Source organism: Protomyctophum bolini (assembly GCF_963924005.1).
Source record: "Protomyctophum bolini genome assembly, chromosome: 24".
In the NCBI taxonomy this organism is placed as follows: Eukaryota; Metazoa; Chordata; class Actinopteri; order Myctophiformes; family Myctophidae; genus Protomyctophum; species Protomyctophum bolini.
This window is the reverse complement of record NC_137885.1, coordinates 13,599,929-13,623,717: the sequence shown is the minus strand read 5'-3', so window position 1 is coordinate 13,623,717 and position 23,789 is coordinate 13,599,929. Positions and strand designations below refer to the sequence as shown.

Genomic DNA, 23,789 nt, shown 5'->3' with positions numbered 1-23,789 from the left:
CTCTCTTATCCAATGCAAATGATAAAGTGCAAGATCGGAGTAAATGATATGAAGCCTAGTCAACGAACGACCGGCCGCATAATTGGTCTCATAAATAGTTATGATGACCTGAGTTTGAATCTGACTCCCGTCATTTCACATGCATGACTCCCCTCTCTTTGTCATATAGGTTTACCGTCTCTACACTCCTATCTTTAAAGCATAAAGTTGTCAAAACCGTGCGTGCGTGATCCGACACAGCAGCACGCTCCCCCCTGTCTTGTGCCATGAAACGAGTCTGTTAATGGGTTATCTGGCGCCTTCAGCTCTTATAAGAGTTCTGGAATGTCAGAACTTTTTTTATTCAGCTCTCTGAAGAGAACTGTCTCCAGGAAATAGTTCTGATTCCATCTGAGCATTCTGTAAATGGCCATGGATCCCAGTGGTATAAAGTAACTAAGTACATTTATTTAAGAACGTACTGCAATTTTGAGGAAGATTTTACTTTTTAATCTACAATTATTAGAAAACTTTAGGTACTAGTTACTGTACTTTGTATAGATTTGGATTATCATTACAAATCCTACATTAACCACTTCAGCCCTGGCTATTTGAAAGTAGCCGATCTACAAGATCAGATTTTTCAAAGTAAGGAACAACTGGATACTTGAATCTGTAGCACACAGACAAACAAAATGTATAAAAATGTATTCAACAAATGTATAGTATACATTTGAAACCTGTGAAGTTGGACATTCTGCATACTGAGTACTTTAACCTTTGGTTAGTATATTTTGATGCCAATACCTTTTTTTACTTTCACTCAAGTTGAATTTCGGACTTTCACGTGTCTTGTAACAGAGTGTTTCTACATTGCAGTACTGATGCGTTTACTGAAGTAAACAATGCGAGTACTTTTACCACTACTGATGGATCCAGCTCTCCCGTTCTCCGGCTCAAAACACTCTGCGTGGACCGACATTCTTCTTCCTGCGTTCCACCTAAAAAACCCAACAAACTCAATTTTATGCTATGGTCTCAAATTATTTACGTCCCACCACTTTATCAGGCCCATACTACTCCCAGCTCCCTAGCTGCTGCTGCTGCTGCACTGAAACCAACGGGCGTTTTTCCAAAAAAAAGTATAGGGAGAGATTATCAGGTCAGGCTCACGGCAGCTGTAAACCTTGGTACGTCGATAAAAACCATTACCCCAGATGAGAAATCATATGGTTTATAGTCGCGCAATGCTTAAAGATTCCCCTTTTTGTGTGAGAGAGGGAGCGTGTGTAGGGGTTGCTGACAGTTATGCATTTTTTATATGGGTAACACTTTGGAATAACATTCCTTATGAAAAGTCGATAAATAGATTATTCACAAACTATTAGTCGGTGTGTTATCGATGACTTTTTAAATAATAAAAAAAATATTTCTAACATCAGTACTAGAAAAGATGACAACATAGCAACAAAAAGTATATTGTTAAAAGGCTAAAGCACTATTTGATTAGGAATCATTGCTATAGGGCATTCTGGTTCCACTGAAAAAAATCATCCATTCATTTTTCCCATACAGATTTACAAAAATATTTATATTGATTAGTTTAAGCCTCAAATCAAGCCATCCAGGATCTTGGTGAATCACCATAAAACCTTTAATTCTGTGAAGAAGAGAAAACAATTAATGATATACTACATTAAATAAATCTCCTGTATAGCGTTTTTCATTTTATGTTTAAGGAATGGGGGTCCCTCCATCTATTCAGCAGGAAAAACTAATTCAGGTAGGGTGACAACATTTCAGACATGTCATGCTGTCATGACCTCCATGCATTTTCTGTTTAATAAAGAGCAGGAGCGACATGGGAGAATTTATCAGAATGTAGAACTATTTAACACTTATTTTAACCACAGAAAATCACTTTCCCTACCTTTAAACTATTTATAATGGACGAAAGTATTACCTATCTGTTCATTACTAATTATTTTGAGCAAACTGTTCATCGTTTAAACCTGTTGTTGGTGATGGCGGAGGCAGCTGGCTGCGACATGTGCAATGTCCATTACAGGGATCCACTCGTGTTTTTGTCAGCTCAGTTTGAACAGCTGAAATGTTGATCATACCTGTCTGCATCCACTAGGGAGAGAGAGAGAGGTCCCACCTCGCTAAGGGATATTATGAACCACTTTCCATCAGACTCTGAAATGGAAACGTTGGCCTCTCGTGGGGACGTTTAGGCTGACAGAGGAAGGTTGATGTGATGCAGGGACAGAGAGACGTAAAACAGACCGCGTCAATGAGACTGAGGAGGCCCTGACGTTGGTGGAACAAGTACTCTGATTTTTTTTCCAGAGTACTCTCATTTTGACCTGGGAATGATGTTATGTTATTCCAGGGACCCCCCGGAATCAAAGATTTGAGTTAAAAACTTTGGCTCTGAAAGAATATATATTCAAAGATTTGCACCACATTTTCACGATTTTTCAAAAATAGCAGACCTACAAGCTCGTAGTGCTGCACAGAGTGCCGCGCTACGAGCTTGTGGGTTAGAGTGGGGTAGAGTGGCGTATGGCACAGCCGAGTTCAGTGGAGTACAGCGCAGCCGAGTCCAGTGGAGCACAGCACAGCCAAATACAGTGGAGCACAGCACAGCCGAGTCCAGTCCAGCCCAGCCGAGTCCTGTCCAGCACAGCACAGCCGAGTCCAGCCCAGCACAGCACAGCCGAGTCCAGCACAGCACAGCCGAGCCCAGCACAGCCCAGCACAGCCGAGTCCAGTCCAGCCCAGCACAGCCGAGTCCAGTCCAGCCCAGCACAGCACAGCCGAGTCCAGTCCAGTCCAGCCCAGCCGAGTCCAGTCCAACCCAGCCCAGCACAGCCGAGTCCAGTCCAGCCCAGCACAGCCCAATTCTAGTATTATAAATAAAGGGAATGTGTTACAGATGAGTAAAACATGCATGGCCGAAAGGTTCAGTCCATAAGTATAATCTGAAACACTCTCTTTGTGACATTGCCTGTGTGTTTACGTTGTGATTTATTGGAAGGCAGAGAACCTTTTCATCGTGGAATTCATTCTCCTAAGCCGGCAGAACGAGACGGTTACTGTAGTACATGATAAGATCGTGCATATCGGCCTATAAGTCCGTAAAAGCATTTCTTACATTCGGAATGTAAGCAGTACTTTTTTTATTGACTTATGGAGGATAAGAGGATTCAATATAGCTCCTCTTTTTCTATTTATACAAGACCGCACAGACGAATGTAGACGTTTGCTCACGTCGTCCCTTTACCTAGCCTGGGTTCCAGCCAGTGTTGATTTTGTCGACTAAAACTAAGTCGAAAAATGTGTAACGAACAGCAACGTTATACAACCTCTCCAGTGCCGTCGCCATTAAATTAAATTGGCCCCAATTTGACCTCGGCACTGTCACAATTTAATGTGTAAATGATCAATGGTTTCGCAAACAACAATCTGAAACAAACAGATCAAACTTATTCATTTTACTTGTTTGTCCTCTTAAAGCTTGTGAGTTCAACGGTTCTGTAATATAACTGTAGATGTTTTTTGTGCCTTAGGAGGAGGACAAGGAGAAGGGATGGAAGATGACACAGAGCAGGTTCCTCCCCACCGTCATGGAGGGATCCAAGATCTACAAAGGTAACATCATTGTTCCTCAACCTTGCAATGCTTTTGCTCTTGTCTGTTCGTGATTTTTATGGAGGAAGTAGCTTTTTAACCTACCAGTGGTGACAGCCAGGTACCATGAGTGTCGTGGTACCATCTGGAACAATGTGTGATGGAAAGTGTCTTTGCAAAGTCTGCATGCTTTGCTGAACTTGAGCTTTAGTCCTGTTCAGAGGGGAGTAGAAAATGAAGTGCTCATGGCATGGGGACAACGTCTTGCTCATGTCAAGAATCTTGAGACATGGCACTATAATACAATTGAATTAAGTAAGTGGTGAACTATCGTTGTTAAACTGATTGATAGTGATAATATGACAAATGATCAAGAGGCGTGTGTGTGTGTGGGGCTGGGAAACGCTGTCATCGCTTGTCGTTTACTTCCTCGTCTGTCAAAGCTTTTTGTAAGTCAAGGTTTCTCAAAGTGGGTTTGCCATCAAAATGAGGAACTGCTCATGATGCATTTCAACCTTTATTTAATGATTTCCAAAATATGAACGGCAGGTTGACAGTGGTCCATTTCATTGATGAGGTGCTGCTGACCTTAGTAAATAAGTCTAAAAGTGAAGAAAAGGCTTCACACTCATAGCCATCTAATTTATCCATACCAACGTTTTGCCCTGGAAAGGTCTTCCCTGAAGATGATGTTTTAGATTGTTATTTCAGTGAACACTGTCGCCAGCTAGAAGTTAGTCCAACGAGACATGCATATGAATATTCAGATCATAGTTTTCATTCTCTCCACTGTTATCTCCCCCACCTACAGTATAAACAGTTGTAGAATTATGTACTAAATTTAATCTGACAACAAAAACATTCTCTTATTTGGGTTCCTGTCACAACTTTACAAATGGGGGTCCGTGGCCCTGATACGCATCAATTTGGGGGTTATTTGACAGGTAAATGTTTGAGGGCCACTGCCTGTAAATCATTTTGACTTCCATCCTGGTGGGCTTGCGTATGCGTGAGCGAGCACACACAAGTGTCCCCCGCGGATCTAGATGGACAGTCCTGCTGCGTAACAACAGCATCCAGCCATCCCACAAATCAACCCAAACAAACAGATGCTCCTATGGTCCAAAACCTCTACCTTCCTGTCTCCTAGTGCTCTTTTGGTCCTTAGCAGAGGAAATGAGGTATCATGGCCTGTGCGTTCTTCCACCGTGCCATGTGACCCGTGTTAGGAGTCGTGCGCAAGAGGTCGTGCTCTCTTCTGCCTCCATCCGCTGGCCTCTCGCCCCCTCGTTGGGGTGCATGCGCTCCTGGAGGCTCCTTTTGGAAGCCCAAACTGTTTGGGTTCTGCTAAGTCAACAGCTATGCTGGTTGATGGTGCTGTTTTTGTCCCTGTCACTCAGTTTTAGTTGTTTTTGCTTTAGTTTTACAGCCGGCACTCAACCTTTCGCTTCCAGGTGTAATCATTCATTTTGGGAAACCAGAATTTCTGCTGTCCCCCGGCCGGCACGCGCTCAAGTTGTAACTTGGTTAATCTGAATGTTGTCAAACAGATCACCTCAAATCAATGGTCCATCTTATCGCTCTATGCTATGGGGTGTTTAACAGGATGTTGATTTGTTCAAGGCTATTTGGGCGGGAACCCCTTTTGGTTTTTCAAGCATTATGTTATACTTTAGCTATTGCGCGGCACAGAGTGCCGCACTACGAGCTTGTAGATCTGCTATTTTAGAAAAAATTAAATGTGGCGCAAATCTTTGAATATATATATATATATATATATATATATATATATATATATATATATATATATATATATATTCTTTCAGAGCGAACGTTTTTAACTCAAATTTTTGCTTCTGGGGGGGTCCCTGGAACAACATATTTTGAGATTAGGGGTCACGGCCAATTAGATATAATTCTGGGGGTCCTTGACATGAATTAGTTTGAGAACCACTGACATAGAAACATGAGTTTTTCAGAAAACTGTCAGGATTTAAAAACCATCTTGTAGAATCGAGTTCAGGTCTAAATGGGTTAACTGTACCGGCTTGCTGATGGATGGTTCCTGCCACTGAATACAACCAAGAACGTTGATTTCCATTTTATATTGCCATTCCCCTGATAAATGAGGTGATTGCGAGCAAAATTCTGAGATATATAATATATATATATATATATATATATATATATATGTCGGAAATGTGAGCACAAAAAGAAAACCCTTAAACATTTCAGGCCATGTCTTATTTGTATTACTGAGTGGAAATGGAGCTTCAGTAAGTTTTTGTCCAGCAACTGTTAGATTCACTGCCAAACCCTTTCATCTTCCTGTGTGATGATTTCAGTTGCCCCAGACTAGATTCTCAAGTGTCGACTTTTTATTAAAATTATTTTAATTTTCATAGTATTTGCCAGCGATTGATAGCTTTGTAGTCAGTCTTCATTGAAGAGATTTTGAACATGGGGAGACCGCTAGACACAGCTTTACAATGGCCTTCTATTGGGACCACATGATGAGGCTCAGACTGGTTTTAAACAAGTCCAATTTAACCCCAAGTATCTAAACCACTTACATGGAAGTGAGAACAAATGTGAATGTTAAAAGTTGTTACCTGAAACCTCCATTGTTAATGGCCCATTGCAATGCAGATCTACTTCCTTGGGTCAATCTGCAGGTATGACATACTGAACTTACCGTATTTATGCTCTTGCAGTTTTGTTTCTAAGTACTATAAGTAGTCTTAATATAACAGTTCCCCAAACCATATGGCCTATAATTAATTTAGTTGACAAAGTATGACGGAAAATGTCAGACTCATTTTTTCACTGACAAACTAAATAATAAAAAGTAAGCCATGATGACTAAAACTTGAGAATTTTGAACAACTAAAAGCAAGACTAACATTTTACGGAGGGACTAGTATAGACGACTAAAATAAATCACACCCATGTGAACTGAGTGGTGCAACTCCCCTCTCCCCCCCCCCCCTCCTCTCTCTCTCTCTCTCTCTCTCTCTCATTAGCAGGCAACAGTACAGCACTATCTCTTTCTGGCACAACAGCGCCCCTACTGGTACTAATAGTCATACTCGTGCTCATTAACACATAGGCGGACACGGACATTGCTGTTCCTTGGAGTAAAAAAGACAAGCCATTTTGTTTGATTCTGAAAATGGAAGATCTGAAAATGGCAGATCTACAAGCTCACAACGCGTTGCACTGTGACGTGTTGTAAAGTCAGCCGCTTCGACGCCATCACGGCCAGCCAAAATACATGTTTGTCAACAAAATCAACTGTAGATTTGAGCCTGTGCCCTGTTGGCGTGATGGAGTGATGTGTTGTGGCCTTGAAGATTGGCTATTTTTGAAACTCCTGACATTTTTTTTTAGTTCATTGGGGTCCCTACATGGCAGTCGTTTGAATGTAGGCGTTCTAGAAATGCTGCAGACCATTTTATTCCTGGACTGAGTCACCTGAGTCAGAGGGGGGGTTTCTACACTTTACGATCACAATGTGTTCTTGTAGGATTTCCCCCTCTCTCTCCGTGCAGAGAAACGCACACAAATCACCACTGAAAACACGCTGAATCTGTCGCCACCACTCACATGTTTACAAGGTCCCTCGGGGTGAGAATAAACACCGAATCAACAGGTTATTTACTACTGGACTCATGGCTAAGAGAGACCATCTTGTTTTGAGGAACAGTCTGTCATTTGTCGTTTGTGCTCGTCAGTAACACATACTCACACACATACATACAGTGCACACAAACACATAGCTGGCCGCCCACACATACACTATAAACAAAGCGTGCACGGCACTCGGATTGCTGATTAACCTATTTAAACCGTAAAAGGGTCTGTCATTTTTGAGTGGTGCAACCACTCCAAGGAACAGCAATGTTCGTGTTAACCTGTGTGGCTATGTGTGTGGCTATGTGACTATGGGTACCAGTAGGGGCAAAAGTGGCGCTGTTGTGCCAGAAACGGAGAGAGAGAGAGAGAGATAGTGTTGCACTGTTGCCTAGTGTTAATTACAGAGAGAGAGGCGAGGGGAGAGGGGAGTTGCACCGCTCATTTCACACAGGTGTGATTTTTATTTCTAAAAAGGCAGATATAGATACAGTAGTAACTTGTAGACCTGCTGTTTTAGGAAAAAACTTGTGGTAGTCTTTGTACATTTTTAGCAAACATGTTTAACTCAAATTGTCCCTGGAACAAAACATTTTGAGATGGGGGTCTGTGGCCAAGACATTATAATTTTGTCCATCCTTGACATACTTCACATATTTTCAGATGGAGGTTGGCGGTCAATTACAATTGTTGGGGTCCTTGACATGAAATAGGTTGAGAACCTCTGACATAGAAACATAGGTTTTTCATGATTTAGAATAATTTTTTTTTAAAATCTGGTCTCTGGTCTAAATGGGTTAATAGAGAAGTAGCCTCGGAAACCCAGACGTTTTTATTTAAAGGAAGAAAAAAAAGTAGTCTCTGCAAAGACCTGTTCAATTGTGGCATACAGTAGCGCCAACGGGTCTATCTCTGCCAACGGGTCTCTCTTACTGGTCTGCTGCAGCCTTATTCAATTGACACACATATGTGCGCACACGTACACAGAAAAGCCTCTGTCTGTCCGTCACTAATTAACCCATTCTGAACGGGAACCCATTCTGGTGTTAGCACTATGTTATGCTTTAGGTATTGAAAAATAGCAGATCTACAAGCTCATAGCGCGCCACCGAGTGGCGCGCTACGAGCTTGTAGGTCTGCTATTTTTGAAAAATCGAACAAGAACTGACATTTTTTTAATCTGATCTCAGGTCAGAATGGGTTGATCAGACCCAGTGTGTGTCCAGTGGAAACCTCGTATGAATCTGATCTCAGGTCAGAATGGGTTAATATAGCTCATCTGCTGCAGGTGCGTCTAGTTAGCTGCCTATGCCAGTGAAATCAGTGGATTGTTCCAGTCTAATAGAGAAGTAAAGATTATTTCACATTTAACTGAGCTGAAAAAGAATGGAGTATAGTTCCCCTTGTGGCTCTATAGCCGTCTGTCTTCCTGTGAGTCTACAGGAGCCAGTAGGATGAAACAAGCATTATTGTTCCTGTATATGTGTGACAGGTCAAATGCGTTTCTTCCCAGCTGTTCAGTTGCTTCCTAATGGGCACAATGGGAACACAAGGGAGACCCCGAATCACTACAACTTCCTCCTGGAGAGTGGCGTGGAAAGCAAAGATAAGGGTTTCCTGGTTCCTTCTGTGCCTATTGCTGTAATAATAAAGAAAGGACACTAGTGTATTGTGCCGAGTGGCAGTGGCTCATTAGGTAGAGACATTATTTTTGTCTGGGAAACGGAAGGTTCCCAGTTTCAATCCCATCCTGGCATCGTGTTGAAGTGTCCTTGAGCAAGACTCGGATGTATGGCTGTGTCTGATGTCTCTGTGTGAACTGTAGACAACATTAACCATTATTGCCCAATCAAAATGCTGTAATTTGACACTTCAAATCAGTTTACTGATGCACAGTAGTCCAGACACTAGCTAATGTATTTTATAACTGTTTATACATTTTGAAGGTGGGCCACAAAATGGAGCGCTTGGATAAATACATTCTATTTTGATTTTTAAATCATAGACAATACATTTGACAAATGTCTGCCAATTATTTTCCGCCAACATTTAAAGTGTGTAAGATGGGGAGTTTAGGTAAAACCCATTATCGAGACCAAAAATGGCATAGTCCTTGAATATATGAGTAACACCATTAAATCATTTCACCACTTCTAGCACTCTAGTTTTCGGTGAGAATGCAAGGAAAGGTTTTACAGAGGATGGTCGAGTTAATGTGAGGAAGAACTGTTCTTTACAGGAAATAAGAATTATTTTTATTTTCTCACGGATTCTAACATTCTTGAAAACTACACTTTGTCTTTTTAAACCGTTCTGAAAGGCTTGAGGGTCACAAGACGTCAACGGTCACATCAATAACGATGTAAACATTCAGCTGAAGTCAGACAAAGAAATATGGCCTCCCCCTGGTGCCAGGCTCACCGTAAGAGTCCACCCAAGTATGCTTTTTATATACAGTGTCATATTTTGGTTCCATAGACCTTGTCAGTGTTATAATGAATTGCATTTTTATAGCGCTTTTCCAAGTGCTCAAAGCGCAAAGGTCGTCGGGCTCAGGAATCGAACTTGCGGCATGCTGTCAGGCTGCTTTAGAGCCTATGTGGTTGTGCCTTAACCTCTAGGCCATCGGCGCCCCCGAATCAGTAGTTCTTTCAAGGTTTTTCAAAAATACCAGATGTACAAGCTTACAGCGTGAGGCGAAGTGTCACGCTGTGAGCTTGTATATCTGCTATTTTTTTCATAATCGACCTGAAAATCTAAAATGACACAGACGCGCATATGTGTCTTATAAGTTAGAATTAAATTTGAATATAACAATTCTGGGCAAATTTGACAAGATTTTTCCATTTAAAAGAATAAAATAACAAAAGCTAAATCTATGAGCTCAAGTAGATCATTTATTTTCTTTTATTTATTTTTTGCTATTAGATTTTAGTGGTCCAGAAATGCATGAGAGAGTTAAGATAAGTGAGTCTATGTTTATTTTTATAGAATGTGCATATCATAACTTTTATTTATTATTAGAAAATGTCCCCCCTGGCCCTTTCTATTTTCCGTACACACATTCAAATGTCGTACAGTGTTCAACCGTCTCATGGATGTTTGCTGTGGCCCCTCTGACATTCCGAGCTCTCAGCTTTGATTGAGGAATCTCTCTTTGACCTTCTGTTATTATTACTGTCAGAGACACAACCCCGCTCCGCATCACCTTTGAGTCCACTCCGAGGGGTGTAAAGAAAAACATCTTGCGCCTCGTTCGCAGCTGCAAGTTTGCAGGAAGCAATTATAGGCCCCCGGTCAAAGCTGTTTAATTCTCCCTCGGTTATAATTCGCCCCGTGAATGTCAGCCGCCACAACCTGGGGCGTCAGGTTACGTTCTTGAAAAGAAACAAGCCTTTGACTGGCTAATGAAGACCAGACCGTGGAACAGTGCAGCACTTGGAACCTCAGCTCAGAAACGCTGCTCGCTTCCACACAGTGGTGGAAGGTAACTAATTAGATTTAGGCCTACCCTTGATACTTGATACTACTCCACTACTGTACATCTGAGAGGCAATAAACTAAGACTATACTACTACTACTACTACTTTGCAGATTTAGATTATAAATACAAAATATGGATTAACCACCAGCATTGTTTTATACTTGGGCTATTAGCATATCTATCTACAATCTCAACAAGTGTTGTCAAAAATGTTGAATAATTTTAAGTACTTTTACTTTAGTGCCGTAAGTAGCCTACAGCATATTTTGATGCCGATACTTTTGTACCTTTTACTCAAGTAAAAATATTGACCTCCCTCCCACAAAGTTTGAGGAGCAGCTCATTAGCCTGGTGGAGTCCGCGGCATGTCTAGACTTCTCATATGAAGAGGAGTGATTGATTTGTAGTTTCTTAACAAGGCCCTGACCTCTCCTTGGCAAGCGTTTGGCATTAATGTGCTTCGCGTGACGCTGCGAGAGTGGAATAACACGATGCAGTTGGACGTTTTACTCTCTTCCCTTCATCTCTCTCCTTCGTTTCACCTACTTTAAATCACTGGGTTGAATCACAACCACCTCTGTGCCAAGGAGGCGGGGGACCCATTTGGTTAAGGGGCGGTTTACCGCGGTACCTGCAGGATCAAATTCTCCATCCCTGCTGCAACCATGTTGTGTCTTGTCTATTCTACGTTACAGTGACTCAGCATAAGTAAGTTTATACTGTACAATACATAAATTATCCCCACTCTCTTGAGAAGTGTTTCCTCTGGAAGTGAGTTGCCTTGAGCAAGTTCAGTGCCTGGCTCAAGGAACTACAGGGCACATCTGCACGAGTTCCAAAACAACTGTAAGCTGGTTTTGTCAGTAAAAGAGTGTCCACCCTGAAACTGGGAGCTCGAGGTTTGATTCCGTGGCTGGGTCATACTATAAAAATGGGACCCAAGGCACTCGGACTCGGCATCAAGGGTTGTATTGGGCGACATACTGCGGCATGTCCAGGGTGTGTACTTACTTGTGCATTATGGCTGGCGGTTGTACATCAAGCCTCATCACGCTACGGAAACAGGAGATAATGGACAACATGGCGTGCAGCCATGTGGCGCGACAAGGTTTACTGACGATGGGAGAAACTTTCTACATGAATAAGTGTTCTACAAAAAAATAAATGCACAGTAAAATCCTCAGACATGATTTATCCACCCAGAGAATGTACAAATGTAACCATTTGCAGGTCAACTTGATTACATTTTGTACATTCTCTGAGAGTTCATTTTACACACTGCATGTGTTCATCCTTCTGACCGCTTTGATGAAATGCATGTGTATTTGTCTCAGAAAATGAGCAATTTAACCCCCCCAAAAATAATTGCGTGCCTTGGAATATAGGAGGCTGAAAAGGGCTTTTTTTGTACACAGAAAACGCCAAATATAACCTTCTCCCTGTTACAGCTAGCCCAGACTGAGCGTAAACAGTCTGGGCTGTGCCAAGTTCGGCCGACCGGTGGTCTCTGTGCGTCGTAACGTCACTGTTTTACCAGATGTTCCTAATTGGAAGATAATTGCTCGTTAAGGTTTGTTTGGATGTAATGAAGCGTTAAGGTGCAGTCTCGCTCAAATTATGCGGAGCCCCGGTGACAGCTAGGGTTGGAGAGTGGGTCCGCTAAGGAAACAAGCACTGGGTGAAGTTCAGGTTATTCACATAACAAAACCTATTATCGTTAGAACTATATATTTTAGTAATGACATCATTGTGAAGGCAATCGAAACGTATCGAGAGGTAGAAAAAGATGGGCAAAGATAGAAACTTGTAGGACTGGATACACGTTCGCTTGGCAACTGAACAGCAAGGTGACATTTGTGTAACGGACACTTAAAGAGATATATTTATCACATAACCGGTATTTATTTGCCCTGGGTGGAGGGGGCTGTAAACCTGCACTTGATTGGTCAGCTGCCATATCAGCCCTGGGGATAATGTACAGCATTTGACCAATAAGTGCAAATTTCAGGGTTGATGTGTTCAGACTTTGGCCATGCTCCTGCTGGAGTGTAATTTGACTTGGACCGCTCATTATAATGAGTTGTCTTTGAACTTTTGTAATTTCATGCTTTTGCTTATGCACGTTTTTGTACAGTATAGGCCTATGTGATCTGTATTGTATGTGATGTGGGTCACAATTCATTATTTACTGAGACAAGCCTCGGGCCAAGAATGCAGCAGCATTGAAAGCATAACAATTTAGTCAGAGCCAAACAACATGGAACGACGCAAGCAGTGCAGAGCGCATACCACATAAACAAGGCTATAGTCCTTCCCTACAGGGTGTAGAACGGCCACATAATAGGGATGCACGATTAATCGGTAGCATAATCGGAATTGGCCATATCGGCCATTAAAATGCCGTATCGGAACGGTCTCAAAATAAAACAGATTATTTAATCGGTTTTCACCAGCAAAATAAATTTAAATTTCTACATTTAATTTGTGTACTCATCTCATTCAGTAGTCATTTAGTTGTGAAAACAGACACTTGGAAAAGAGTCTGCTATTTATTGATTGATTGAATACTTTATTAACGGTATCTCCGTCACTGTCAAAGAAGAAGCTGATCAAAATATCCGGGTTCCTCTTCAAGTGCTTCCCCTATTGGCTGGAGGTATTGTTTGTGAGGCCCCTATTGCCTTGAGGTATTGTTTGGAGGCCCCTATTGGCTGGAGGTATTGTTTGAGAGGCCCCTATTGGCTGGAGTTATTGTTTGTGAGGCACTGGGGTTGTTAACAGTATCTCGCACTACATGCTATGCATGTACTGTATTTGAGGTTTTGTTCGTTTCTCGCTCTCACCCTCTTATTGGTCACACGCACGCACACGCACAACACATGCAAGCACCTGTTTGGACATACACATGCTTCCTTCATACTTCAACACATGGGCACACACACACACGCACACTCTCCATGCATCCCAGCTGGGCCCACGCATTCCGGAAAAAAACCAAAATAGACCCTGGGAGGGACCGACCGTGATCGGAACCCGAGCCTCTTCCTGCGTTCTGTGTGCCAGCGTCACGGAGCAGCGGCTGGATGCGACCCATGGACTTAATTTTCAATTTCCTGGTCAGGGGACCGTGCAGTGTAGGAAGCGCTTGTTACCCAGGCCAGAACCCTGCTCTCTCTTCCTGCCTGCAAAGCTTTGCACTCAGAACAAAACGGCCAGTGCTGTTTTTTTCCCAGACTGTTAGGAGCTAAGCTGGAGAAGACAAATACGAGAAGGGGGGACAGAGACGAGTTCAAACAGCGTGCTTAATGTACCAAAAGTAGAAAGTACTCATTATACGAGACAAATACGAGTAGGGGGGACAGAGACGAGTTCAAACAGTGTGCTTAATGTACCAAAAGTAGAAAGTACTCATTATACGAGACAAATACGAGTAGGGGGGTCGGAGACGAGTTCAAACAGCGTGTCCCTGCATACAAACGTGTCGTGTGTGTGTGTGTGTGTGTGTGTGTGTGTGTGTGTGTGTGTGTGTGTGTGTGTGTGTGTCTGTGTCCCAGATTTTTACTTAGTAGTAACTTACGGCAATGTAGAAATCCTCTGTAAAGTCCAGAATTCAACATGTATTTCAGTAAATGTATTTCAGTGAAAAGTACAATAGTATTGGTATCAAAAGGTACTCATTGTGAAGAATGTCCCATTTCACAAGTTTTTCACAAAAACATTTTTTTGAAAAGGGCAGATCTACAAGTGCACAATGCATTACGATGCGACGCATTGGGAGCTTGTAGATCTGCTATCTTCAAATGGCCGAAATGTATATTGAAATGTGCATAGTAACTATAGTAACTAAAGTTTTCATAATTGTAGTGGAGTAAAATGTATGATATCTGCTTGATCCAGTAAAGTAAAAAAATAACTCAATCATACTTGAGTACGCAGCATTTGTAGTAAATACTTACGTAGTTAGTTACTTTACACCACTGTAACTCACTGCATGCTGGTGGGACTCAAACCATGTGTATACTTTGAGTTTTTACTTCCAAATAGACTGTACTGTAAATAGTTTATCTGTTTTATATTGCTAGCTGTGAAAGTATTGTATACTGTACTGAAATGTTTTGTGTGGGTGTGGCAACTGTGGCATCCACCATTCTAAACAAGATTTTGACTATTCAAAACATGGTTCTGGTGATTATAAACATGATTATAGATATAATTCCAACGATTAAAAACGTGATTCATAATTCTAATCATTTTGAAACGAATTGTCCAAGACCGAATGGTCCATTAAAGTCCCATAACACACACGGTGTGAATGAAAACTCTGACAAAGATAAAGTACATCACGATTGTAGTTGTCGGCAGCGTCCACAAAGTCCTTGTCCCTCTGCCAATAGATGTGATGCTGCTGTGTTGACGTTGCGTGAGTGTTCCTGCATGAGCCCAGATATATTAGCGCCCGCCCAGGCTTCCATGCAGTTGTCAGGCGGAAACCTTGTATCTCTATTTTTCATATGTTTTCCCTGGAATGCCCTAGAGTTGTACTTTGTCCTATGTGCAAAAATAACTTGCAACGATGTTGCATCTTTGTTATTATTGCGGTTTACAGTATACAGTATACACAGCCTACAGTATAAGGACACCAGGTTCAAAGTGGTTGTCTGTCCCCGTTTTTTATGAGTGGTGCAACCACTCCTAGACGGCTGTGTGTGTGGCTGGGTCCCTGGGTCTCTCCCTGTGTCCCTGGCTGTGTCCGAGCACGGAAATAGCGTTATAGCGTTTGCTCACCATGAAGTGTCACTGTTGCACAGCCTAACACACAGACACACATAGGCCAGGGAGGAGGGCTTACAGTACAGTACCGTACCACTCACTTCAGACGGGTCAGATTTTTTCCCCCTGAAAAGTAACCGTTTTGGACATACAAGGTTTGTGCCCCGACAGCGGCGGTATACGTACATTGGCGCCACTGGGGCTCAACATGCTGCTGAATACCGTGGCCTTGGTGAATACCGTGGCCTTGGTGAATACCGTGGCCTTGGTGAATACCGTGGCCTTGCTGAATACCGTGGCCTTGGTGAATGCCGTGGCCTTGGTGAATGCCGTGGCCTTGGTGAATACCGTGGCCTTGCTGAATACCGTGGCCTTGCTGAATACCGTGGCCTTGCTGAATACCGTGGCCTTGGTGAATACCGTGGCCTTGGTGAATACCGTGGCCTTGCTGAATACCGTGGCCTTGCTGAATACCGTGGCCTTGGTGAATACCGTGGCCTTGGTGAATACCGTGGCCTTGCTGAATACCGTGGCCTTGCTGAATACCGTGGCCTTGCTGAATACCGTGGCCTTGGTGAATACCGTGGCCTTGGTGAATACCGTGGCCTTGCTGAATACCGTGGCCTTGGTGAATACCGTGGCCTTGGTGAATACCGTGGCCTTGGTGAATACCGTGGCCTTGGTGAATGAAGCTCTCCCGTTGAGCAACACTCGAGTTGAAGTGTCTGTCTTTTCACAGGCCAGGTGGTATATGGCAGTGAGACATGGGCTCTTTGTGGAGAGGGAATAATACGTTACTGGCTGCTGTGTGGTCTCTGTGTCTCCTCATTTGGACACGGGCTTGACCCATCGCCCGGCTGGGTGATTAAAAAACGGACTATATCTCATGCTATAGTAGCAGATTCTTGAGAAAACACGTTCCAAAGGAGCTCTTTATTGTGAGGCCATTCTATTTGGAATGTTTCTACTTAGTGAAAGCAACTGAAAGCAAAACAAAACGACCTTCCAAAAAGTATTTTTTGTTGGATTCTGAAGATTATACTTGCGGTTAACTTACAATGCAGATGCCACTCTTGTCTGTCATTTGTTTGGTACAGTAGATTGTTTGGTCTGTCAGTTGGTTTGTTGATCGGTTGGTCGGTCAGTCTGTTTGTCACACTGTCTGTCTGCTGGTCCAAATGTTTCAACCGAGAGATGATCACACTTTGTCAGTAATTATGTGCTTGTTGCGTTGGGCGTTGACATCCATCCTTGGTAAACTCAGCATTGTTGGGGTATTTGTTAGGGATGTCCTGATCACATTTGATCCCGATCTGATTCCGATCATTTGATTTTGAGCATCTGTCATATTTTTCTAGTTATAGAACACGTTTATGCCCAAACCACAGACAATATCCAGTCTAATATCATGTTTATGGATATAATATTGATACTAGGGATGTCCCGATCACGTTTTTTGGCCCCCGATCCAATTCCAATCATTTGAAAATGACGTGATTGGCCCTGAATTCCGATCACCCGATCCAATCCAATAGGGTGATCCTACAACCCTAGTATTTGTCACTGTACCCTTGTAGGTGAAATTAATCCTCTGCATTAGTTAAGGTGTGAGGTCATTATAAGTCATTTCATTTTGAGAATATAGAAAATTACAGCTCTGCAAGATCACATGATTAGAGAAAAGAAGAGATGATGCAAAGAAATATAATTAAGTGATCTGGTCAATTAAGTAAACTTTGAAATTATTTAATGAAGTAGAATTAGATGAGATTGCTGTATATGTGTTCCATAGCTGGGCCCCCCTGTATCTGATGGAGAACTGACACAGACCAGTACGGAACTGTCTCGTATTGAAGTGGTGCACATCACTGTTGAACTGGAAAAAGTCTTTACATGGCAAAGGAGATTAAACTGCCTGGAACAATACTTTGAAAATAAAGTTGCAGGTTTGGTATGCATTTAAATAAAGATTGGTAAAATATGGAGTTGTTTGAAAAGAGGGGCAGAATGAGCAGACAGTCCTTGTGGAGGAGAGGTTGATCCCGTGACCTCGGGAGCCGATCTCATTTCAAAGACACGGTTGTTGTTTCGAGGTGCCACCGCTTGAGCTCTGACCTCTGACGCCTGGCTGAACTTGAAGGCATGTCTTCATCCCTCCCAGTCAGTCAGCCAGCCTGCCAGTCGGGATGAATTAGATCATTCTCCTAAGCAGCAGCAGGATGAGTTAGGATGCTGTGGGACGGACGGACTCTGGGGTTGAATGGAAAGCAATTAAAGGATAATAACCTTAAACCTTATTGTGTTTGGACTCCCGTGACAGACGCTATTTGTTTGAGAGAGAGATCTGTGACCTGCTCAGGAAATGGCAGATGTAAAAGAGACACAGAGAGAGATGGAGACGTGTGAGGAATGCAGCATATTGGATAACTTGGGTGAGCAGAGGGAGAGAGAGACTTTAACCATTCAAACCCTATTTTAAATATGTGCACATTGAAGTGAGTTTAACCACTTATGCCCCATTTTAAAATATTCTACGAGCTCATCAGTTGTGAGCTTGAAGCTTATTTTATGTTTTCTTTACATTTATTTATTCATAGGCCTGGTTGAAAGTGCTTAAACGCATTGATTGATATGAACCAAATTCAGTTCATGCTGCTACGAGCTGAAGGCACCTTAGATTATGTCAGGTTATATACGAGGCTTCACTCCTCTGGACGGTTGGACCAACTGGAGGCTCCAAACTACTCTGCTACTGTCTGAACTGACCTGTACTGACCTCACTGGAGAGAGAGAGGGAGGGGCAGGTTGAGCACGGGACTCACCCGGGGACTTTTTTGTCACAGAGGTCCTCCTCAGGTGGCCAGGGGGCTTTTGTTGTCACCACAGTTTAGTTTAGTTTAGTTGTTTGTTGTTGTTGAGGGATCCGAGCCAGCAGCACCTGTCTGATCCTGATCAGATCTCCCTGGCTCTCAGCCCGCCTCGCAGGAAGTGGAGGCTTCCTACCAGGAAGTGGGTTCCTGGGAGCCTCTTGTAGAGGACAATGTGCTCTCTCTCGCCGCAGGATGCTGTACACCTGCAATACTGTGTGTGTGTGTGTGTGTGTGTGTGTGTGTGTGTGTGTGTGTGTGTTTCTCTCTCTCTCTCTCTCTGTCTCTCACTAGTACAAACTTATAAGTACAATTGAATTGCAATTTCATAGCACTTTTCCAAGTGCTCAAAGCGCTTTACAATGGTCCATTCATTCATACATTGGATGGTGAAGCGGCGAACAGTCGACGCCAGCGTCCTCACTTCCCACATTCACACACCAATGGTGGCGAGCTCACAACCAACTCAGGGTTCAGTGTCTTGCCCAAGGACACTTCGACATGCTCTACCTCCTGAGCCACAGCCGCTCAGAAATGCACTTTCTTTAGTATTTATTATGTTCAATACTTCTACTGCACTACATCTCAGAGGAAGTTATTGTATTTTTACTCCATCTTTAATAAGAACACTTTGGTTACTATAGTCTCTTTGTAGGTTTTGATTATCATTACAAAACAGACAAGTAGCTCGGCTAATTAAAAAAAAAATACTTAAGTAAGCATGCATAAAGTGTCAAATCGAGTGGCAAAGTGAGTTTAATGTCATTTAACACTAGCATGTCTGAGGTCATTTTGACCGTTTTAAAATTTTATTTTAATGTTGACAGGTCAATCTATTATAATATATTATTTCAAAAGTTTTCTAAAAGTTTAAACAAAACAAAAAAAACGATTCCGTATTTCAGGAATAAAATGAGAAAAAAAAATCAAAATTTCAATAAATACTTTTTTTTAAATAGTGAAAGTAGCAGATCTACAAGCTAACAATGTGGTACGGATCTAGGTGCAGTGATTTTGTAGATTTGCTATTTTCACTACTTCGGGTCGCAGGCAAACATATAACTTTGGGCCTTGAGCTATAAAGTTTTACTAACCACTGGAGTAGACGACATCTGCGTTCTGGCTTCTGGTGTAAGCGTCTCCATTGGAGCCCTTCCTCATCTAAATGAACAGCTTCGTGCCTCCAAGACCCGTTACCCCTGATTTATACTTTGTCGCGCACCAAAGATAGCAGATGTACAGTATAAACTATGAATATGTACAACTTCTAAATCAAGCTTTATATTATAAGGCAGGCCCTGGGCACAGCTGGCTGGGAATTGGACTAGGTGCAGGGGATTAGCGAGCACCTTTTTGGGGACGGCGTCCAAGATGCTCCACCATGGTTGGAAGCACGCTTTGACTGTGGCAGAACAGTGAAACCTTTTCATTTCAAGACACCCTCCCCACCCCCAACCCGTGGTTTGTTACATAATAGCAGAGCTACAAGTCTTTCCTATTGTCTATATATCACTTCCTTGCCTTATTTTCTCTTTCTGTCCATTCTTTCGCCCCCTTTTACCTTCCTCTATCCTCTTTCTGTCTCTTCCTCTCCGCCCCCCTCTTCCAGTTCCTCTCCCCTTGTTGCTCTCTCTCTCTCTCTCTCTCTCTCTCTCTCTCTCTGTCTCTCTGTCTCTCTCTCTCTCTCTGTCTGCCTGGGAACGGTAGTGTTTGTCATATCAACTAACAGGTTGTTTTGTGCCCTGACACCAGTGTTAAGGCTGGCTCTTGGGCCTTAACAAAGAGGGGAGACCAGACGGAGTTTAAAGCAGCAAAAAGTATTTTATTTCAAGAATTAATTAATAAATATAATCAAACAGGTCATTCGTAACGTTCCAAAATAAGCTGGCAGGGAACACTGCCCAATTAACAAAACATAACAGAAATCAAAAGTTGCTCTGGTGCTGCTGCCCTGCAGCCTACCTGAGGAGGAAAGAGGAGAGAGAACATATTCACAGCAGGTGCTTTAATAGCGTTTGGGGAGGACACTGGCCAGGTGTCTCCCCTTCTGCAAATTGCAGGCTCCGCCCTCCCAATCCAGCACTGCAAAGGGATTGGGTTAAAGATGTCTGACACAGAACAGCATATAGACTCCTTAAAGGTACAGGGGCCGTCACACCCCCCCCCTTAAAAACAGGGTCCCAAAGGGAACCCTGGCCCAGTATACTTAATATTAATAAACAATTAGAAAAAGTGTAAATACTTTAAATGTAAGCAAGTAATAAGAACCCTACTGAGAACAACCCCCCCAGTTCACATCTGCCTCATGCCTAAACCACACCCTCTCTCAGCAACTGGTACCTTGGAGCTTTTAAGAGAAAAGGTTAGGACATAATGCAAAACAGATCATGACTGAACAGGATTAATTGCACGGGGCCCTAGATAAGGCATCCGCCACCACATTTTCTTTTCCTTTAATATGGCGGATGTCCAACGTGTATGACTGAAGAAACAAGGACCATCTAATGAGCCTCTGGTTTGGACTGTGGAGAGAATGTAAAAATGTTAACGGATTGTGGTCTGTGTACACCACCACAGGTCCAGAACCCACATACACCTCAAAGTGCTGCAAAGACCATATGAGAGCCAAAGCCTCCTTCTCGATCACTGAGTAGTTTAACTGATACCTGTTAAATTTCTTTGAAAAAAAACATACAGGTTTGTCAATGCCCAATTCATCCTCTTGAAGCAAAACTCCACCTGCCCCCACATGGCTGGCATCAACCTGTAGTTTAAAAGGCCTTGTCATGTGTGGAGCAGCGAGGACAGGAGCATCATACAGGATTTGTTTTGCCTTTTCAAATGCCTGCTGACAAATAAGAGACCAAATGTATTTTGCATTATTCTTGAGCAGGTCAGTAAGCGGTGCAACAACAGTTGAGAAATTCCTACAGAAAGCTCTATAGTATCCAATGAAACCAAGATATCGTTGCAATTCTTTTTTTGTTGTTGGTGGTGGGTATTTTTCAACCGCTTCCACTTTAGCACGCACTGGACGCACTTCACCCTGCCCCACCTGACGACCAAGGTATGTTACTGTGGCCCGAGCAAAATCACATTTAGCCAAGTTCACAGTAAGACGCGCCTCAGCCAAGCGGCTAAACAGTGCTGAGATGCGCTCAATGTGATCTTGCCAATTATCTGAATATATGACTAAATCATCCAAGTAAACAGCACAGCCTTCTAGGTCCCAAACCACTTTGTTCATTAAACGCTGAAATGTTGCGGGTGCATTGCGTAACCCGAACGGCATGACCGAGTAAGAATAAAGGCCAGAGGGAGTAATAAATGCGGCTATTTCTTGTGCGCGCTTTGACAAGGGAATTTGCCAATACCCCTTTAATAGATCGAACTTGCTAATGAATTTAGCAGAGCCGACCTGATCAATGCAATCATCTATGCGCGGCAAAGGAAAAGAGTCCGGTTTCGTAACATTATTTACTTTTCTGAAATCAGAACAAAATCTGTACGTCCCGTCCGGTTTTGGAACGAGCAGGCACGGCGATGCCCAACTCGAAGCAGATTGCTCAGCAATACCATTTTTGAGCATGTAGTCAATTTCAGAATCCAAATATTTTCTCTTATCTGGATTAGTCCTATAAAACCGCTGTCTTATAGGCTTGGAATCTGTCAACTCAATATCATGTTCAATCACATGCGTAACAGATGGAACATCACCAAATAGGCTTGGGTACTCACGTATCAGCGCCACCAGCTCTGTTCGCTGTGACTCTGATAGGTGAGACAAAACATCAGTTAGACTTGACAATACCTCCGAATTTTTTAATCGACCCGACAACAAGGCAGAGTCATGATTTGGCAAACCATCCTCACAAACGGCATCATTCTCCGATGTTGCCTTCACCCCGTGTGTGTTACCAACACACACAGGACGAGTGCAACTCAACGCTGCGCTCAGCGCCTGTGGCGCGCGGGCCAGATACGGTTTCAAAAGATTGACATGGCACAACTGGTTGTGTTTCCGACGGCCCGGCGTGGCAATGAGATAATTTTGATCTGACAGCTGTTTCACCACAGTATATGGGCCCATGAATTTTGCCTGGAACGGCGAGCCCACAATAGGCAATAAAGCCAACACTTGATCCCCTGGAGAAAAAACACGCTTCTCCGCTCTACGGTCATACAAACGCTTCATTTTAGTTTGCGCCGAGGCCAATTTCTCTTTTGCCAACTCCGTAGCAGAGTACAGTCTGTGCTTAAATCCATTTACATAATCAATTAGATTCGTCGGCGGGTCCACTTCTTTCCAGTCATCCTGTAAAATAGCCAGCGGCCCTCTCACAGTGTGGCCGAACACAAGTTCATTTGGACTAAAACCCAAACTCTCCTGTGTCACCTCTCTCGCCGCCAACAGTAACCATGGTAAACCCTCCTCCCAGTCTTCACCCATCTCAACACAGTATGCGCGCATCAGCGACTTTAACGTTTGATGGAACCGTTCCAGTGCGCCTTGGCTTTGCGCATGGTATGCTGACGCTTTATTGTGCTTGATATGCAACTGCTTTAATACCTGGGCAAACAAGTGAGATGTCAGGTTCGAACCCCTGTCACTTTGGACCGTGCGCGGAATGCCAAAAATAGACATGAACTGCGTAAGAGCACGCACAATTGATTTAGCTGTAATCGTGCGCAATGGATATGCGGCAGGATATCTGGTGCTCTGGCACATAACAGTAAATAAATACTTAGCACCAGATTTCGCGCAAGGCAGAGGACCTACGCAGTCCACAATCAAATGCTCAAATGGCTGAGCCACAGCTGGAATAGGATACAGCGGCGCCACTTTAATGGACTGATTTGGCTTTCCCGTTAACTGGCACGTATGACACGTTTTAATGTAGCCAGCAACGCTCTTTTTAACCCGAGGCCAGAAGAAATGCCTCAAAACACGGTCGTATGTTTTGCGCACGCCCATGTGTCCTGACTCATCATGAGCAACACGCAAAACCAAATCACGGAATTTGGAGGGAATCACAATTTGATAAATAGGGTCTCCAATGAACGCCTCGCCATGCGGCACCCATTTGCGCAATAGCACACCATTTTCCATGAAGTACCCATGCGCAAGATTTTCCAAATCACTTTTCGGGCACACCACTTGGAATAAATCCTTCAAAGAGGGATCGGTTGTTTGTTCACTCACCAATTCAGCACGTGGAATAGCAATTGGAGTATTGGCTAAGGACAACATCAACCCACCCACAATATCACTCTGTGAATCAATTTCCCCCAGAGCCTCCTGGTCACTTGTTCTTTTCATGGCACGTGTCACAGCGCATGCATGAAAAACGTCTGGCAAAACAGTCTCATTTTCATCGGGGCCTTCGGTAACCAATGGCACCGGGACCAGAACTGGACTG

At 43.1% G+C, this 23,789-nt stretch overlaps 1 protein-coding gene across 1 annotated transcript in view; it reads left to right on the top strand.

The window, feature by feature from the left end:
• The window catches only part of drc11 (dynein regulatory complex subunit 11), a gene marked incomplete at its 5' end in the record, with an annotated part of 82,714 nt that overhangs the window by 19,030 nt on the left and 39,895 nt on the right, over positions 1 to 23,789 (top strand). The window contains one exon of the mRNA XM_080758543.1: positions 3,555 to 3,636. Coding sequence (XP_080614669.1) covers positions 3,555 to 3,636 — 82 coding nt within the window. The remainder of the gene's footprint in view (positions 1 to 3,554; positions 3,637 to 23,789) is intronic.